Raw genomic sequence first — 19,555 nt, forward strand, 5'->3', positions numbered from 1 at the left:
TTTAACAGGCCTGAAAGGTATGTGGTACCAATTTGTGAGACCCCTGTGTCTAACCTATGAAAAAGTGGTTGGTGGTCCTGGTGGTTTTTTGAGACATAACAGTGCCAGCTTTTTCTGTTTTCATAATAGTTCTTTGCAAGTCCAGCATGCCTAGTTCAATGGGTAGAGTACGAAGCAATATTATAAATTCACTGTTCACAAATATAATGCACATGAACAATCCACCAAATAGAACCATTAGAGCAGGAATATAAGAAAACTACTAGAACAACCAAGGTTTTTAAAGAAGAGAGGCACCAACCTGTGCTTACAGGTTAGCAAATTAAATGCCTGGGAGGTGAATGACTAATTGTCCTGCTCTCACCTTTCTGGACACACACTGTGTCTCTAATATTTTTAAAGAGATTCTCAATTTCATTAGAGTCATGAACAAGTATTCTGTATTTTGTATACTGAGCCTAAGATACAGTAGTAGGAATGTACCCTCCGGTAAAATATAACCCAATAACCCCAGTGTCTCATGATCTAGAGTTCCCAGCATACAGTATATGTTATAGTAAACCCAACATTATATGCTCCAGCAGTGCCGGGCCAGGTCTGTTAGTTGCCCCATGCAACCTAGCTGGCCGTAGGCAACTTAGGTCCCTTCAGGGGCGCTCCACCAATGAGGCAGTACCCCCCTGGTTGCCACGGTCGGCAAAAATGCAACTCCTGGTAACTTTAAGAGCCGAATATCAAGATTTTTAAACCGGAAATTCGACTTTTCTAGCGCAGAGAGCGCAATTTTCTCTCTCTGCACTAGAGCTGCCCCCCCGGACCCCAGTCGGTGATTTCAAGGTAAGCACAATGGGCAGGGGGGGCGGCATTTCAAACACTGCGGCGTTGTAACAGAGTGGAGCGTGTCTGGGTCCCCACCACAGCTGTGAGCAGCGTCGTGCAACAGAGGACGCGCGTGTGTAGCCGAGCATAACTGAGCATGTGCGTGCGGAACCGAGGATGTGCATGCGTAACTGAGGTCATGCAGGTGTAATTGTGCGTAACCGTGCGCAACTGAGGACGCGCGTGCGCAATGTCGCTCAGCCGAGGGCGCCCGTGCACAAAGCACTTTGACTTCACAGAGCGCACCCACTTTTCAATATGGTAACACTTGCCGGCCTAGGGATGGGCTGCATATAAGGAAAGTGCCTGGCGCCCCCAAGCTTTGCGCCCTAGGCACTTGCCTCTTCTGCCTACCCCTAGTTCCGGCCATGTGCTCCAGTGTCCCCACTGATGTAGACCACAGTGGTCCTACAAATATATGTCACAGTGGCTCTAGTGTGATGCTGCAGAAAAAAAAGTATCAATCTATACACAACAGAAACATACGTGAATTTTGCTAACAATAAATACTTTAATGTTGTAGAGATTTCTTGTTCTTCATGAAATGAGCTATACAAGAACTGGAGATGCTTACACAAAATTAATCATCCACTCCCTCCTCCTCCTGTTTAATATCAATACATGTTATTTCTCTGACCCTTTTAAACACACTGTAATTTGTTCAAAATTCCTTTTTTCCCTTCTCCGCTGTTTGCTAGGACCAGGAAGTGACAGGAAGTAGTAAAGTGAAACTGATTTTAATTTCTTGTTTGGTGCCATAAATAACAAAACCATAGATAATTCTTAAATAAACCAACTAAAAGTATATTCAGCGGAAGACCTATTCGTTAAGCTCATAGTAAAAAGGGTGTATTGTTCAGTATAAAAATAAAAACTGGGTAAATAGTCCCATGTGGCCCCCCTTCAAGTCGCTGACTAGCTCGGAGTTATAGAGCTGAAAAGCAGGAAGTAGTGTTCTGACTATTATGTTTGACAACCTCTCACTCCAGCCTTTATACATAACATTTTTGGCTAACTTTATTAGAAACATTTTTTATTTTATGAGCCTATCTATTTATCCAGTTTTTATTTTTACACTGAACTGTTCGGGTAAGGCCACACGAGGAGATTCGGGGACTGGTGACTAATCGCCTCGTCTTTTTGAGCGGCTATCTCCCCGAACTGCATCATCGTTTTCCCCATAGGCTGCTGTCAATGATCAAAAGTCGCCTGTGCTAATGCACACGCGGCAATGCGTTTTCTATAGTCGCCCAAAGTTGCCTCACTGAGGAATATTAGCAACTATTGTGGCTCATTTATTAACGCATCGCAGCGCAAATTGGACGCAAAAGAGTGCCAGCGAGTTCACGAACATGAACACAAGTATATTTGTGTGATATTGCGCATTGAACAGAGCTTTTGCGATGGGTTTGGTTTTGTGAATTGCGCAAAAGTTTGAGCAATGATGTTCCAAACAAAGCCGTGTGTGAGAGGGGCTTGGCTGGGGCGTGGCTACAGTGTGAACGGTTTGCATTTGTCGCTAAAATTAGAAATGCTCTTTAAAATGCGCAGGTATGCCTAGATGCAACAGCAAATGAGCAAATTTACGCACCGCAGTTGTCTACGTCGAAAATAAACCACAAATTGCACCTTTCAAGCATCATGCACTACATTAATAAATACACGCATGTGCAGGGCAAATGTTGGGCCTCTGCGTGCTTTTTAGCACTGCAATGCGTTAATAAATGTGCCCCATTGTATCAATGATTGCAACTGCCTTTAATGAAACTCAGGGATTCTGCTCAGCAGGACCAGATAAGAAATGTATCAACTTATGTATCAATTTAAAACAGTTTACAGTCGGTGACCCCCCTCCCAGAGCTGCTTTTATAAAGACACAAGAAGGTGTAAAATGAAAAAAGTATTAGAAAAAGAAAAAACTGTCACAAATAGAAAATAGAAAGTAATTGAAAAAAGTCTTTATTTCTGATGAACTGTCTGAAAACAGCTGAACTGGATAAAGTGTTGGAAGGTGAATAAATAGCTTTTTATTTTTCCCAGCATACAGCATTTTACAATTTAACCTGTGGAAAGCAAATAACTTGGTGATCCAAGCCCTTAGTCTCACTATAACAGCGTAGGCTGTGGCACAAGCCTCTGGAATGTTCGTGTATACTGACAGCATAAGTCTAACTTATGGCATTTAATGTTCATTTTACCTGACACCTGATCTAAGGTGCTTCTAGCAAGTTGTTCAGCACTATGACAGTGAATGCTTAAAAGGCATATAATAATGGGATATTTTCCATTTCCTGCCACATAGATATCTAGCCTTAAGTAATCCAGCAATTTATATTGACAAAGCTAACTGTACTTTATGTATAAGTACTGTCATTTGAAATAGAAAAGGCCATGTTTTGTATTGTATTCCATCATTCACATGTGTTAATGTTAATATTCAAACTTTATAATTATTATGTATTTATAAACTGCCAACATATTCTGCAGCACTGTACAATAAATGGGTTTAGATACTGAACATAGAGAATCAAAAACAAAGCAACCAATAACTGATACAATAGGTGACTGCAAGGTGCGAATTCTGAGTCTATACGGTCATTAGCCTAACAGCCTAGGAATCTTATCTTATATTTCCAAATATTAATTTATTTCTAAATAATGTTATAGGTATAAATCTGGATTGAGGGGCAAAAACATATCCCTCGAGTGCACGGTGTCAATAGATTTTAATTGGAAATTAATAATTAATGTGAATGTGACTATTAATTTGCATTTATGTATATATCAGTGGACACACTGATATGTTTAAGGGTAACTGTCATGGGAAAAAACATTTTTTTTTCAAAATGAATTGGTTAATAGTGCTGCTCCAGCAGAATTTTGCGCTGAAATCCATTTTTCAAAAGAGCAAACAGATTTTTTTATATTCAATTTTGAAATCTGACATGGGGCTAGTCATATTGTCAATTTCCCAGCTGCCCTAAGTCATGTGACTTGTGCTCTGATAAACTTCAATCACTCTTTACTGCTGTACTGCAAGTTGGAGTGATATCACCCCCTCCCTCCCCCCCCCCAGGAGACAAACAAAAGAACAATGGGAAGGTAACCAGATAACAGCTCCCTACCACAAGATAACAACTGCCTGGTAGATCTAAGAACAACACTCAATAGTCAAAACCCATGTCCCACTGAGACACATTCAGTTACATTGAGAAGGAAAAACAGCAGTCTGCCAGAAAGCATTTCTCTCCTAAAGTGCATGCACAAGTCTCATGACCAGGGGCAGCTGGGAAATTGACAAAATGTCTAGCCCCATGTCAGATTTCAAAATTGAATATAAATCTGTTTGCTCTTTTGAGAAATGGATTTCAGTGCAGAATTCTGCTGGAGTAGCACTATTAACTAATGCGTTTTGAAAAAAACATGTTTTCCGATGACAGGATCCCTTTAAGCTCATTCAGTTGGATTTATGAAGAAAAGAAATAACGAACACTATCCAAACTGAAATGCATTTTTTTAAATAAAAACGGTATTTATTCTTATACAGGCTCACAGCCTCAGATTGAAAGGAATCCATGTTACTCACAAGAACCCCTTAACAACACTTTTACCTTACTGTAGAACCCAGTACACATTGGAAGCCAAATAATTAGTATACCTCAAACATGACTGTATTTTCTCATGTCTCACACTATTATTATTTTACAATCTGGAGATATAAGAACAAGTGATTTCTTAGTCAGACATACTGGGTATGCAGAGAGTTGACTTCCAGCTCACATGGCTCAGAACATTATAGTTGGTTAATAATAGTATTTATATAGATAGTATTGAAAAAGTAGGTCACAATTAGAGAAGAAAATGAGAAGCAATTTTGTTTAATGGAAAACTATACCCCCTGAACAATGTAGGTCTCTATAAAAAATATACTGCATAAAACAGTTCATGTGTAGAACCCTGCTTCATTATAATATATTTAGTAGTATGTGCTATTGGGTAATTCTTAGTGCTGTTATTGGGGCGGGATGCCACTTCTTTCTTTTCACTCATTTCCATCCCCTCTGGCGGCATGCCATGGCTTAGCATACCAGAATGTTTATTTTTTCTTTTTTTTCCCTGTGAGCTGAAGTGGAGAGCGTCAACAAATAACAGGCAAATGGCAGGTTTTACGTGCCAGCCAAACAAAAAAAAAAAACCTACTGTCACTTCTGACAAAGGACAAATAGAAAGCAGCTATGTGCTGAGCATGTGCAGTCCGACCTGAGCGTGCATAGGAGGGGTAAAACATATAATCTTCCGGGTATGGAGAGAGCTTTGTTTTTATTGGTCAACTGATGGAAGTCATTGGGGGAAATTTACTAACCTGCGAAAATTCGCCAGTGACGGCTTCGCACCGATCGCTACTCTTCGCCAGCTGAAAATTCGCTTAGACAACGCTAATTTACAAAAATGCAAAGATGCGTCCAGGATGCCGAACGCTTGCAAATTTCACTAGCATTATGTCGGCAATCAAAGCAAGGTTGCACTAATTTGCATACGGCGGGAAGTGAAGTTGAATGGACGTCTATATTGCAGCAATACATTACACTACACAAGCCCAGGAACCTTAAAAAAATAAAATAGAGTTGTTATATGTGCCATATGTTAGGAAATGTAGGGGAGAACCCGGGTACCCAAAAAAATTTTTACGGACTTTTGCAGCCCATCACGCTGAAAAAGACGCCGGCATTTGAATATTTTTTTGAAATTTTTCAACAAAAAAAATTGAGGAAGTCCTATATATTCCATTGCACTTCACCTGGTCTGAGGTGGCGAAGGCAAGTCTGGCGGAACAGCTAACATTCAGTAAAATCCGCATCTTAGTGAATTTGTGCAGTTACGTCCATTCGCCAGAGCGAACATTTTTCATGCCTAAAACACAAGTTCGTGTTCTCTTTCTTTACAAGGGGACTTGTCCAAATGAACATATGCTTGAGAAAAGAATGCAATTGGTATAAATGAAAAATGCAGACTATAAAAAAGATGTGTGTTTTCCAAACACTTGGTGCGTGGCAAGGTCAGAGAGGTGCCAGGGTTTAGCTATTCTAAACTAGGTGTCCTCCCTTCTGATGAGTGGTTCAGCCCAGGCAGGTAACAGACTGATGGGGAAGCTGTACCATTTGCTGTGTAGGGGGGGGCACAGATTTCACTGAATTATATTTAATCAACACAGAATCCCTGCATATTATATTAAGTAATTTAAGTGTGTGTAACTGACAGCTGCCCAAGGCTGCACAGAAGTGAAATATGTGCTTTGCCAAGGAGCACTAAATTACAAGTATGGAGAGGGGGAAGGGGGGAGGTTTGAGCAAGGAGATGTGTAAAAACAGAACAGAGGGACAAAGGGGCAAAGATGGAGGACAGAGAACTGGTCGCGGGAGGAGAAGGAAATATACCTGACTGAGGTGGGAGCACGGAGCACAGAAGTAAAATATGCAATTTGCCGAGGAGCTGAGATTGCAACTTAATTTGTGACCAGGACAGAGACACGATGGGGGAGATCAGAGCATGATATACGTTCAGCACAGAGGAGTGACTACGGCTTTTTACAATGCGTGAGTATAATTCCTGACAGGCTGCATCCACTTATACATGAAATTGCCATCCTGCTATGGGTTCTGGGGTATTTACACATGAAATTGCCTATGTGCCATCCTGGTTTAGTGGGGGATGTGTCCACAAAAGTGGGCATGGCCTTTAGAAAAATTAGTCTGCACCGCCAACTTTCTGTGGGCGGAGCTACACACAACACATACCATCCCTTCACCTTTTTATTCCCAATTCAAGCACTGGTAATTCTAAAAAGAAAATTGCCATTTTTAAAAATAAGGGCTGCCCCATGGAATCCTACAATTCATAGCGCATACAAACAAATCAAACAAAATGTACATGTTAGTCCACATGAGCCAATTAACAAACACAGTTTTTTACTCCCACACTTCTTCCTGTTACAGTTAGAGCTGCAGTATTTTTGACCAGGTGATCTCTGAGAATATCATAAAATTTGGACTCAAGGAAAAACTTGTAAAAGGGCAATATGTACTTAAATATATATTGCAACTTGGTAAGATTCTTAAATATGCTACTTAATTTGATATAAACTATTTGTTGCTTAAGTATTCATTTTGGGGGTATAGTTTTCCTTTAAAATGACTGGGGAACCAACTCTAGGTATTTCAGGTACGGGAGATGTGTAATAGAGCGCTAGCATGTGATGGATGTAAGATATATGAAGAGGGGGAACTTTGTGAAAAACCCATCAGGGGAAACTCTTCATCCTGCATTGTTGGAATGGACATACAGTAGTTTGGTTGAACAAACTTCCAAAAATAAGTATTTTACCATATTAGCAATAGATCTGAGGAAAAATCTTTTTGGCACTTAATTTAATTAAAAACAAACCAAAACAAGAGTGGCACACATTTTTACCACTCAAAAAAGTGTTTTCTACTGGCATTCTTTTAAATATTTTTAGGGTATATTATACTTTACAGTCAATAAGATTTAAGGTTTTAGAGAGAGAGAATGTAATTTAGCAAGGAACAGAGGGAAAGGTAAAAAAGAAGAAAGACTAACAAATGATTCCTAAGTAAGGAAACATACAGGTAAGTAGGAGTCATTATTAGAGGAGAATGCGTTGATGCATTTTAGCAGTGTTTGTCAGTTCCGCAATAGGTGTGCTGAGTGAGTGCAACTGAGCAAAAATAGGAAGCCAATTTATTTTAAATAAACCAAACTTGTAGGGCTTATAGAAGTTTGTAGAATCCAACATTTCTTGCTTTGATTACATGCAGACACTTATATACACAATACAAACACATCCATGCAATCACATTATTATTCATTATTGTAGTCTAATTATTTATAATGCAATAATATCACTATAGTATTAATGCCTCTTGTATAAAAGAACATACTTTATTACTAAATGATGCTACTGCCTAGAGTTGCAACGTAAGTTATCCACAATAAATGTAAACTCCTTTTCAATCGCATTGCCTTGGGTTTAACGACACATCAGCTGCCAAGTGCCTTATTTGTGCTCATTCATGTCCACAAGTAGGGATGCACCGAATCCACTATTTGGGATTCGGCCGAATCCTTGGTGAAAGATTCGGCCTAATACCGATCCGAATCCTAATTTGCATATGCAAATTAGGAACAGGAAAGGAAAAAGTGATGAAAAGTCAAGATATTTCCCTACCTGCCCCTAATTTACATATGCAAATTAGTATTCGGATTCGGTTCGGCCAGGAACAAGTATTTGGCTGAATTCGAATCCTGGCCGAATCCCGAACCTAATCTTGGATTTGGTGCATCCCTATCCACAAGCACAGTTACTGTGCCCAAAATGTCCTCACAGTCAGTAAAGCATAAAACCATTTTTGTTACTTGCATTAAAATGCACTCCTTACAGTTCCTCATAGCTGTGCTCAGCACCATTCAGTCCTTTTTGCCTTCTGTTCCAAGTCAAATGGTGATGTGTCTATTAGTGATGGACGAATCTGTCCCGAATCGCCAAGTAATTCACGACATGGCGGAAAAATTTGCGAAATGTGAAAATTCTTGAAATGCATTGAAGTCAATGGGCGTCCAAATAATTTTACCGTGCGACAATTTTTGATGCGAGCAACAATTTTATATGCCTGACTATTTTGTCCAAAGGCAATAGAGTCACACTTGTGCCTAAAGAATTAGATCCAGATGTTACTCACAAGCAAGACAGACTACCATTCAATTGTGTCTAATTTGCAACTAAACACATGCACAGGTTAATCAGCTGCAATTGTGGTACATGCAGTGCAATTGCACCAATGCATCACCCCCTTGTGATCTTAACAATGCTGGAATTTGGGAAAAAATGCTGCATTTTGGGGAAAAACATGGAAATTGCACTTTGCGCACTGCTCTTGCAGATATACATATGTCAGCCAAGGGTTAAACAAATACTTTTTCTCAATCACATATTTTTTAAAAAAAAATTGGAAAAACTAGACAATATTCTGGAAAAACAATTGAGTGTTCAAAAAGTTAACTGTTAAAAAAAAACTTGAGAAATATAAAAGCTTGAAAGTTAAGAACACTGACTGGGGGGGGGGACCAATCCCAATCCCAGAAATGTTGATAATAATGTTGATTGTGGAACAGGTAACATTTTTATATGATTTTCTAAGATCTTTCCTTCAGCTTTGATCCTAAATCACTGAATGTATGTCCTCCACCTACTTATAATTATGTCCAGGGCTGCTCCTACCATAAGACAAGGCGAGAACGAGTGGCCAGTTACCAGGGGTGGCAAAAAGCCGACTTGTGTAACTTTAGGAGTCCAGTTTCCAAATTCAGCTCCCCTAGTGCAGAGGGGACTGCAGCACTCATTACACTAGCGATGCGATCCCCTTTGACCCACTCCAGTGCTTAAGGGGGAGGAGTCTTCTAAAACCACAATTTCCATAAATCTGGCCCTGGTTTTGTGCTCTTCACAAACAAATGATCTAGCCCACTGGCTGTAGAGAGCTCAGTTCCACTAAAACTGTCAATCCCAAATTGACACCCTTGCACAATCTAACAATCATATAGACATGCGCAGAAACACTTTCCCCATATCCACAACAACACATTCAGCACTACCTGCTACAGTCCTGCTCAGTGATCAGGGGCAGTGCCGGACCATGGCTGTCAGTTGCCCCAGGCAACCCAGCTGGCCTTTGGCAACTTAGGTCCCCACCGCAGCTGTGTGCATCGGCGCACAACCGAGGACTCGTGTGCATAACCGCGCGCAACCGAGAAGGCGCGTGCGTAACCGAGGACCCGCGTGCGTAATTGTGCATAACCCTGCGCAACAGAGGACGCGCGTGCACAACGTGTGTGGTCGTGCGCAAAGCACTTCGACTTCACAGAGCACTTTTCAATGTGGTAACAGGCACGTGCCTCTTGTGCCTACCCCTAGTTCTGGCCCTGATCAGAGGACCCCTCTCAAACTTGCTGAGGCAACTTCTAAATTGTTAGCTCACTCACAACCTCCATAGAGAGAACCTGGTTTTTGCAGCCTGCCTCATTTACCACTTAATTTAAACTTGCTGTTAGTCAACTTATCAAAGAATATTTGAGGACACCTCTTGTGCCCATCCTCTTTCATGGGGGTTAACAGAAGATACAAAAGGAAATTCACTGGCACACAGGTAGTACTAGCAGGGTAAACCCTTGCTGTTTTATTCGATGAATAGCAGCATGCTGCATGCTGCTATTCATCGAATAAAACAGCAAGGGTTTACCCTGCTAGTACTACCTGTGTGCCAGTGAATTTCCTTTTGCATCGTCAATTCAAGGTGGGACGCCGATTCTGCCATTGCTGTGCACCAGGGACTATCTTCTATCCAAGGCTAGGGTGTGCGAGTGCATTTGCTTATCTTCCGGTTAACAGAAGATAGACAAAGTACCGGCGTAGAGGGCAAATGCTGTGGTTTGGATGTGAGCTAAAAAGACACTATTATCAAGTGAAGACCATTTTTGGTACACATGTTCAACTTGTACCTTTACCTTGTACCCTGTATCCCATTGCATCTAGCATCCAGGCCTTCATTTAGCTAGCCCTGATTTACTTACAGTAGGCAAATTCATAAATGAATTTCATGTCAACAGTCTACTAAGACTTTATGATATTGGGCAGTGACGTGCCAGTGATGCAGCATACATATAAACATTGATATATGGATACAGATATATGTAGAAATTGTCATTTATTCATGTACTGCCTGCAAAGATTTCTTTATGAATTACAGTACCTAATATTGACTATACAAAGATAATTCTTGCTGGCAGAGATATTTCCACACTTTGCTTCACAAGCCAGTTTGTACCAACTGGAACTGGAAAAGCTGTGAATTCTATGTTTGAAATTATAAAGTCATCTAAAAATTACTATGATTCAATGAGCAATACACAGTTTAACAATCACATTAATTCACATCATGAGAGCAGAATCTGTATAGGCAGAGTTCACCCCGCAGATTCTGCTATCACAACAATGAAATTATTTTGGGGATCATAAATAATTTTATTTATACATATATATGTGTGTGTGTGTGTATATATGTGTGTGTATATATATATATATATATATATATATATATATATATATATATATATATATATATATATATATATATATGTATATGTATATATGTATGTGTATGTGTTTTTATAAGTGTAGGGGTAAGCAGATAGGGTTCACTATATAAGCTGAAGTCATTGGCACATATACTATTGCTGGTAGTTCTGCTCGATCCGTAAGTATGCTGAGCAACATACATGGAATGGAAGGTTGTTTACTAAAAGGTTTCTCGTGACCTGTACATCCCACAGGAGCAGGCAGCATTACCCACAAAGCTTTTACTTAGCAATTTCTCTAAAATGTAGTTCTGGACACTAAAGTATTTGAAGGCTAAAATTGGCCCAAAACGCTAATGAGTAGCAAACTTCAAACTGTTCAGATTTTCTTCCTCCTAAGCCTTTTAAAAGTTCCAGCCATTGTGACATATAACTGACTTTAACATTTAACAAGCTGGAGCTGCAATTCTCTGTTCATTTCAGACAAGCAAAGTTCATAATTTTGAATGGATAAGGTGGACAAAAACTTCTCCATAATTTAATAGGAAGTTAAAACCCTGAAGAAACTTTTTTGCTGATTTGTCTACCTCTACCGCTAACTATATTTTATTCATTCATTTATTATAATAATGGAACTGATCTATCTAAATGTATCTGTTGGATCCTCTTTATGATTTTGAATAGGGATATTATGTACTGCCATAAGTTTGCTGCATACTAACTGATGTTTAAAAAAAAAATACATGGGTTGCGCACTAATTCATTTATATACTGTAAATGTAATGTGTATGTTGACAATCTTCAAACCACCCATTATTTTCTTAATTTAATCATGTTTTAGTTGTTTTGCCCTTCATATAAGAGTTGCAGAACCTAAATAAATCTGGCTAAAAGTCCCCCAAAGCCTCCCCAAGCCCAACAATACTTAACTAAGCTGACGGTCTGACATGGTTAATGGTTCCTTCCCCCTGCTGTCTAGGTGGGCTAGGTGATCCTATGGATTTTCATATGACCGTGTGAGTATTGCTTAAAATTTTCTGCACACTTTTTAGCAATCACTTCTTTATCTTGTGATTTTTCATCAGTATTGATTGAATGCTATTTTATCTGAGAAACTGATGTTATTTAAGTTTGGCTGAACATTTTTAGTTCAAAAGTACTTTCATTTCAGCTGCCACATCTTCCATTAGGGGCAAGGAGTGTTTATTTGACAGTCCTCAAATGTTCTTCCTAGTTGGAGGTCTGTTTTCAGTGCAACAGTTTAAAATACTGGAGCTATTTGTCTCTTCCAAAAACACTGCTATTTCACTGCTACTTTAACTTTACCCAATTAATATTGTAGTTGTCCTGTAAGTAGATGTGTTGGGGGTGTAGTGTTAAGCCATTTTAAGAAAATGTTTATGTTTTGTTCATTTTTATTGTTTTGTTAATGTTTGAATTATTTCTCCTTGTTCCCCCAAACTCCATACTCACGCGTTCTTCCAACCACTTCATTCCTAATGTCAGTTCCAGTGCTATTAGGCAAGGACTGAAAACATCCTTTCTGTTGAACTGATTGCTGTAACTTAACTCACATCAAACATTCTACAGCCGTATCATCTTTTTGGTAAGGCAAATATAGATACAGCAGGAATGGGTCAATACTTTTGTGTTATTGGAATCCAGAGAAAACAGTAGCAGCGTTAAATTAAATAGAATTCAGATATGATTGCTTCAATCACACAAACACAAAGTTTACTATCCTACCGTAAATTAATCTCAGGCATGAAATAAAATTAAACTGAAACTTTCCTGCTAAGCAGGAAAAACTTAAACCTGATATTTGTAATACAAATAATGATGCACTTTATATAGTTGAAATAAAAGTAATGCTATGCTGAGGAACACTTGGTTAACAAGTCAACTTGTTTGAAGGAGTGGAGTATGTACAGTACATAGAAGGGGTAATTTACAATGCAGGGCTAAAGTGCAAAAAGGGTGAAACTGACCATCTTTTACACTTTGCACACTGCACCCTGAATTGTGTAAGTAGCTGCAGGCAGCAGGCATGTGTTAAGCATATAGGAGTTTGCCAAACTACCTCCTTATTTTCACACCCACAATTTAGGGAGTGTCAGGAGGTGAGGCCTGCACTGGATCTGCTGCTTCCCCTGATGTTGCTCTCTGCACCAAGTGCTAGATTTTTGATCTGGCCCTTGTACAGAGAGCAGCAATCCCCAGGGAACACATGCTCAGTAAGTGAGCACTAAGGTGAATGCTCTTGTTTAGTGCTTACAGAGCATGTGGGCCTCAAGGAATGCTGCTGTTTGGGATCTGTTGCGTTACCTGTCTGTAGCAAGTGCTGGATATTTGATACAGTGCTTAGAGTGGAAAGCAGCAATCCCTAAGTTAGCCCTAAGGGTCATGCTCTTGATCACTTGCTTATGCTCACTTACCAAGCACTTGCATGCCAGGAATTGCTGTTCTCTGCACTGAGCACTGGTAGTCAGGACAGGGCCCCTATACCAATTGTGCCTTCTGATGCTCCCTAAGGCTGAGGGCACATGGAACATTGGATCTGCTCCATAAGGACTGTTTTCACCTCCACTCAGCTATTTGAAGCGGAGCCAAGTGGTGAAAATGCCTGCTTTCGTATTTTCTGGCTGATTCCTGCTCAACTTCACTTTATGTAACTGAGCGGAAGCAGAAGCTGTACTTATCAGTCAAGTTTTACTGAGGTGCATAAGGGAGCAATCCACATCTTTCAGCCTGCAAAAAAAAAAAAACACTGACTGAGAGCAATAGAGGAAACACTCTGTTTGCCTCAACCTAACATATGCATCTATATGACACCTATGTGCCCCTCTCCCGGCCTGCCTCTTGTGGATAGAGGAATTCCTAAAGCAGGCAGTGCTCTGTCCAATGTCAAGCTGCAGGTCCCTGTGCTCCGAAACAGGGCAGAGTTCTGCGGCAACAACAAAAAAAATCTATCTATCTACCATCTATCTGTCTGTCTACACAGTATCCATTTATATATCCTATTTTTCTGTTCTGTTTTTAAGCAAAAGCGTTTTACTTTCTCAGTGTGGTGGGTGATATGGATCCAGTCATTTATGGGAGAATACACCTCATCCCAAAGACAGTGGCTGTGTGGTCCCTGTTCAGAAACTAACCTTTTAAATCCGCTCACTAGGAGTAGGAAGGAAGCAAGCTTCCTTGTTGTCTCCCTCTAGAAATCTAATGTGAAAGATTATCATTGTCTAGTTAAATTACTCCAAGGCTACACAGCTAAGACCGTTATTGAAAATGAAACTTCATAGTATTAGAGCTGAGAGAGAACATGTTGAGGCACTACTTTATAATATGGATAGAGACCATCTCTGGATGGTGAGTTTAGTATGTCCACGCATGTGCTCCAGAAAGGCAGTAATGAGGTGCTCTCAGGGAAACGACTAAGGTACTAAGTTTGCCCAGGAGCAGAATTCTGATTAAAATCAATCATCTTATTGCATACCTTCCAACATTAGAAAAATGGAAAGAGGCAGACAAAGATCTGCCATTCGCAGCGCAGCACATTTTTTTGACCACAACCATTTTATGTCTATTCCCCCTAATTATCATGTCCATTTTACAAAATGTTGCAGATGATAAAAGTTTGAACACATTTCTGGTTGTTTTAATAAATATCCAGTACTGTGGACTGAGCTGTCAAAATCGGGACCGTCCTGCAGAAAACTGAACAGTTGGGAGGTATGTTATTGGTTGCTATGGGTTATTGCTCCCAGGCAAACATAGTGCTTTTTATTACATATGGGGGTTACTGGTTTGTCATTGGGGTTATGTAATAAAAGATACTGCCCAGCTGTATTAACCCATAGCAACAAATTAGTAGGTAGCATTTATCTTATTGGTTGCTAATGGTTACGGCACCTAGGCAAATGTAGTGTCTTTTTTACATTGGGGGGGGGGGTAGCAGGAAGTATAGAGTATGAGAGTGCCTAATTTCATTACTGAGTGGAGCTGCCAACTAGAACAGTGGTTTCTAAATTGTGGGGAGTGCTTCATTTACCCATAAGGCAAAGATTAATAAGTGTTTAAAGCTCTAGCGGCTCCCAAAAAGGGTTTATAAAAGTCAAATTTGAGAAATGAATATACAGGAAATGTGCGCTGTAATTCTAGGCACAATTTCTATGTCTTCCTTTTGTTTGTCTCACTTTCATCTCTTGTAAAATCTAACCATAATATTTTGAGAATGGTTTCTTAAACTGCCAGGCAGGTAAATGTCACCTTATTTGGCCCTTTCTGTAACCTCTCTCAAATTGCAGAAATAGCACTGTTGCTAGGATACCAGTCAACACTGCAGTTTGCTTCCAGGTGAGCAGATGTCTACAGTGCACCTTTAGTTATTTGTATTCCATAAAGCATCAGACATCTAACTAAAGGTCAGTCTTGTGTATAAATAATGTATTTTCTGATCTAGCTGTGAATGGAAAATAAAAACCATGAGATATATCTGTATATTTGCACCTCCAAACTGCTTATCATTTGGCAAAATTTGTAGTACACATTCTTAAATATGAATCACCCAGTTAATGCAGCAGAAATAACCTTAAAAAATAAATAAATATATATATATATATATATACTGTATATATGTGTGCACCTATTGGCAACTGCAGACTTCTACTTATATTATTATTTTTATAAGGCTATATACTAATATTTTTTTTTTTTTTTCAAATGAATGTACAGTATAAATTAGAAACTCAGGACCATACAGGATTGTACTAAAATCTGAAAAGCTATATAACTAGTATTGAAGACCGTGTGATACCCCTGTGACACATCCTTTTTTAAGCTTTGAACATACAGTATTCTGCTTTGCTTGCAATACATGGTAATTGCCCATGAATAAAGGATTGCTCACCGTTCAGATAGGTGCAACAGTGTTATTCAGAAAATCCTTCAGCTAAAATGTACTGGATAATGTAAGTGTACATTTGCTGCTGTCACTTTCTGTACTTGTCATCCTATTCTGTACTTTGTAATTTAGAGTCTAAAAATATAGTTATTTAAAAATATACAGTAGTTTCTAAAATACATCTGTGACAAATGATTTCAAATGATTTCAAATGATTTCAAATGTATGATTAAGCCTTATGTTATTGTGTAATAAGTAAGTAAGAATCAAGCACTGACCTTACTAGCACCAGGAAGTAAATGTAATTTCACATACGGATCAGCCAGCCCATTGTGGTCCATTGGCTTCAGACCCTTTAGACAAAAATAAAAAAAAATGAAAAATCATTAGAATAATAATTATTTCAATGGTATTCAAACTAACATGCACAGTATCAGGGATGGGCCATGCCACTTCACCTCCCCACACATGCATGAGCACTGCAGGAAGAGCAGGCAGTAACCATGAGGTAACAAGGGTCAGGACTAGGGGAAAGCAATTGAAGAGAAACTGTATGTGTCTAATGCCCCCCACCTTTGCATCCTAGGCACATGCCTCTTCTGCCCACCCCTAGCATGTTGCACAGTAAAAATATGTTTTTAATCAGGGTAGATAAACGATTAAATCTGAATGTGGATTTTCATTTTTCCTAGAGGGAATTTGCAAAAGAAGAGTTAGCTTGGTATTGGAGTAATGTGGAATGAAATGTTTGTTTACCCAAGAAAATAATCTAACACCCAGTTTACAAACATATTTAGGCCAGTTTCTTGATTTCTTGTACCACTTAACACATTTATTTTTTTTGGCTAAAAAATTGGAGTCTTTCCAATTCTCTTTCTAGATATGACGCACCAAATTGGATTTAGTATGTTCAATACATACATCAACTGTCATAAGTTTTTCTGCTAAACTGTTGTGAGTCACAAATACATGAAAATGGCACATCAGACATCAATTAAAATTAAAAAATAAAGTATATCCTAAACAGAGTAACGTTTGAAACTTTTCTACTCTCCTATTTCATCCAATTAACATGTAACATTTACTGGTCACTTGTTTAAATGCAAATATTTGATTGATTGATTGTTTTGCTATGGTTGAAGACTTGGCAAACATATTGACCTCTATTACATTTCCCCAAAAGTGTGCACAATACTGAGCATTTTCAATCCTAATGCAGACTTTGTTAAAAATATGACAATCTTTTTAAAACATCTTTATTAATGCTCTTGGTTTTTTCCTTTTTGAATAGCCCCTTAATATTGAGGCTGAGTTACAATTAAAATGAATCAGTAAGCTGTGGGTAAAAAAACAAATTTAAGGCTAAAGATATTACAGTACTCATGTCAATTGGCTTTTATATGACCACCTAAATAGTTTTACCTGAACAGATATAAGACACTGTCACTAGCTAATGCACCCTCATTCTGAAACTTTGATATTTGCTATCCAAAGCATCGGAACACAAAGGGCATTACTATCGAAAAACATTTGCCAAGTAAATGTCACAACACTTAAATATAATCTTGAAATGCTTTACAAAATATTAAAAATATGCGTCCTGTGTGATAACAACCAAGGATAGGCATTTATACAATCACTGCTGGGAAAAGCTGTCAAAATTCATCTGTCTTACATGGATCTTTATTCACCATTTCCCTTAACACTGATTTTAATACCTACTTACAGAAAATTAAAAACTAGACTACCGTCATCCTTATGCCAAAATAAGACTTTCTGTTATTTATATAACTAATTCTTTAAATTTTGCTTGTTAGCAATAGCATCATAAATTAATTTGGTCTTGGAATATCATTAGCAGAGATCTCTAACTTGTGGCTTCCATCTGTTAATGAACTCTAACTTCCAAATTTATATGACAGCTATTAAAAGTTGTTGGGATGAAGGAAGCTATGCTTCATCTATTTAGATAGCTAGAGGTTAGAGAAACCTTGTCTTGGAAGAAGGCAGGTGGTATGTTCTGTACTTTCCTTATAGCTATAATGATTTATTAAATTCTTTATCTAAAATAAATTAGATGACTTAGGTAGGACAGTGATTTCCTCTCCCCCCATCAATTTCCAAGGAGATAGAACTGGCAGGACCCTTAAATAATGGGGCCTTGGCAGGAGTCAAGGAAGCATTGTGCATAATCCAGCTCTAATTTGTACTAACACTGCTACAGTAGAAAGTAATGAATGTAGTTGTTACATATTATATATTACAGTTTTAAAAAGCACACAATAAACTGTGCAGTACAAGTATTCAGTGCAGGAAAGAAATGGAAGGGAAAGGCAGTAATAGCAGAAACATTTTATAACTGCAGACATCCAGAAATGTGTAGCAACTCACCCTGGTGGTCTAGTGGTTTGGCGGGGACGCCTGCCACGCCACTCATCTTCTTTCTGTGTGCCGGTTTCTTAGGGAGCACGCAGCGCGCATGCTCTTGGTTTATAGGCGCATTCGCAATGGCACGGAATTCAAAGATATTTAAAGAGAAGAGACCTGTTGTATTTTTTCATTGCCCGTTATAGGTTCATTCTTTGTGAGTTCCTGGTGCTTTTGCTATTCAAACCTGATTACCTACAGTAATTCCTGTTTTGACCCCTGTCTGCCTGACTACTCTTACTTCTGTGATTCTGACTCCTGCCTGGTAACCGACTATTCTAACTTCTGTAACCCGACCTGTGCCTGTTTGACTCTTTTGATTGACCTCCCGGCTTTGACCCTTGCCTGTCTGACTACACTAGAATTCTGCCTGCACCGACCCAGCCTGTTTGACTACGATTTGTCTAATCCTTGTACTGCGACCTTCTGCCCAAAGACTTTGCTTTACAATCGTGCCCCACTGCTCGTCCAGAACCTTCACTTGGCTCCTCTCTTAATAAGACCTGGCGGCATCCGATTAGCCGAGGGCTCCTCCCGAGGTTAAAGGCGGAAGCAAGAGCCGAGACCAGGGTGCTTAGAATTAGTTCTGGATTCTGGGTGCCGATTTGTGACAAAATGTAAATGGACAAAAGTAAGGAATGTAGAAAAAGTTTTTGCAATCAATTATTTGTTGCATTACAGTTTTAGGAAAGAGGAAGAACATTTTGACAGCAGAAGGGTGAGCAGGGATGGAGGAGAGGCTGGAAACTTAGCAGTATGCTGCATTAGTAGGGGAGGACTAGTTACAAAGGGAAAATAGTCCCCTCTATCACTATCTTGACATGTTAGAAACATTTTACTCATATTTTAAATTTATGTGCTAACTGAGCTGACAATATGGTCATCTACTGGATAGTGAGTTAAACTGTGAGAGGATGAAAGAGATGGATAAAACACCTATTTTTTTGGTATTCTCACTTCTAAATCAGCTCATAAATCAGTATGGAGAAAAATACAGGAGCAGCTGTCAAGGCATCGCCCTTCTGTTTAATAAAACATGCTGAGCTATGTGTAGAAGAACCCTGTTATGACAATGGTAATTTGACATTATGGCTATATTTCATATAGCATAGAAGTTGGCTGGATGTTCTGAGCATATGATGAAAGGATGCCTAATCTCAAGAGGAAGTTAAAAGAGAAAATGCGCTGTTGATCTTCAAACTG

General features: G+C 39.1%; 1 protein-coding gene across 1 annotated transcript in view; it reads right to left on the reverse strand.

Moving 5' to 3' along the window:
* The window catches only part of doc2b.S (double C2-like domains, beta S homeolog), a 252,308-nt gene that overhangs the window by 114,271 nt on the left and 118,482 nt on the right, over positions 1-19,555 (reverse strand). Inside the window, exon 3 of the mRNA XM_041584108.1 lies at positions 16,204-16,278. Within this exon, the coding sequence (XP_041440042.1) occupies positions 16,204-16,278 (75 nt within the window). The remainder of the gene's footprint in view (positions 1-16,203; positions 16,279-19,555) is intronic.

The sequence above is a fragment of the Xenopus laevis genome, chromosome 2S (assembly GCF_017654675.1).
Source record: "Xenopus laevis strain J_2021 chromosome 2S, Xenopus_laevis_v10.1, whole genome shotgun sequence".
Classification (NCBI taxonomy): Eukaryota; Metazoa; Chordata; class Amphibia; order Anura; family Pipidae; genus Xenopus; species Xenopus laevis.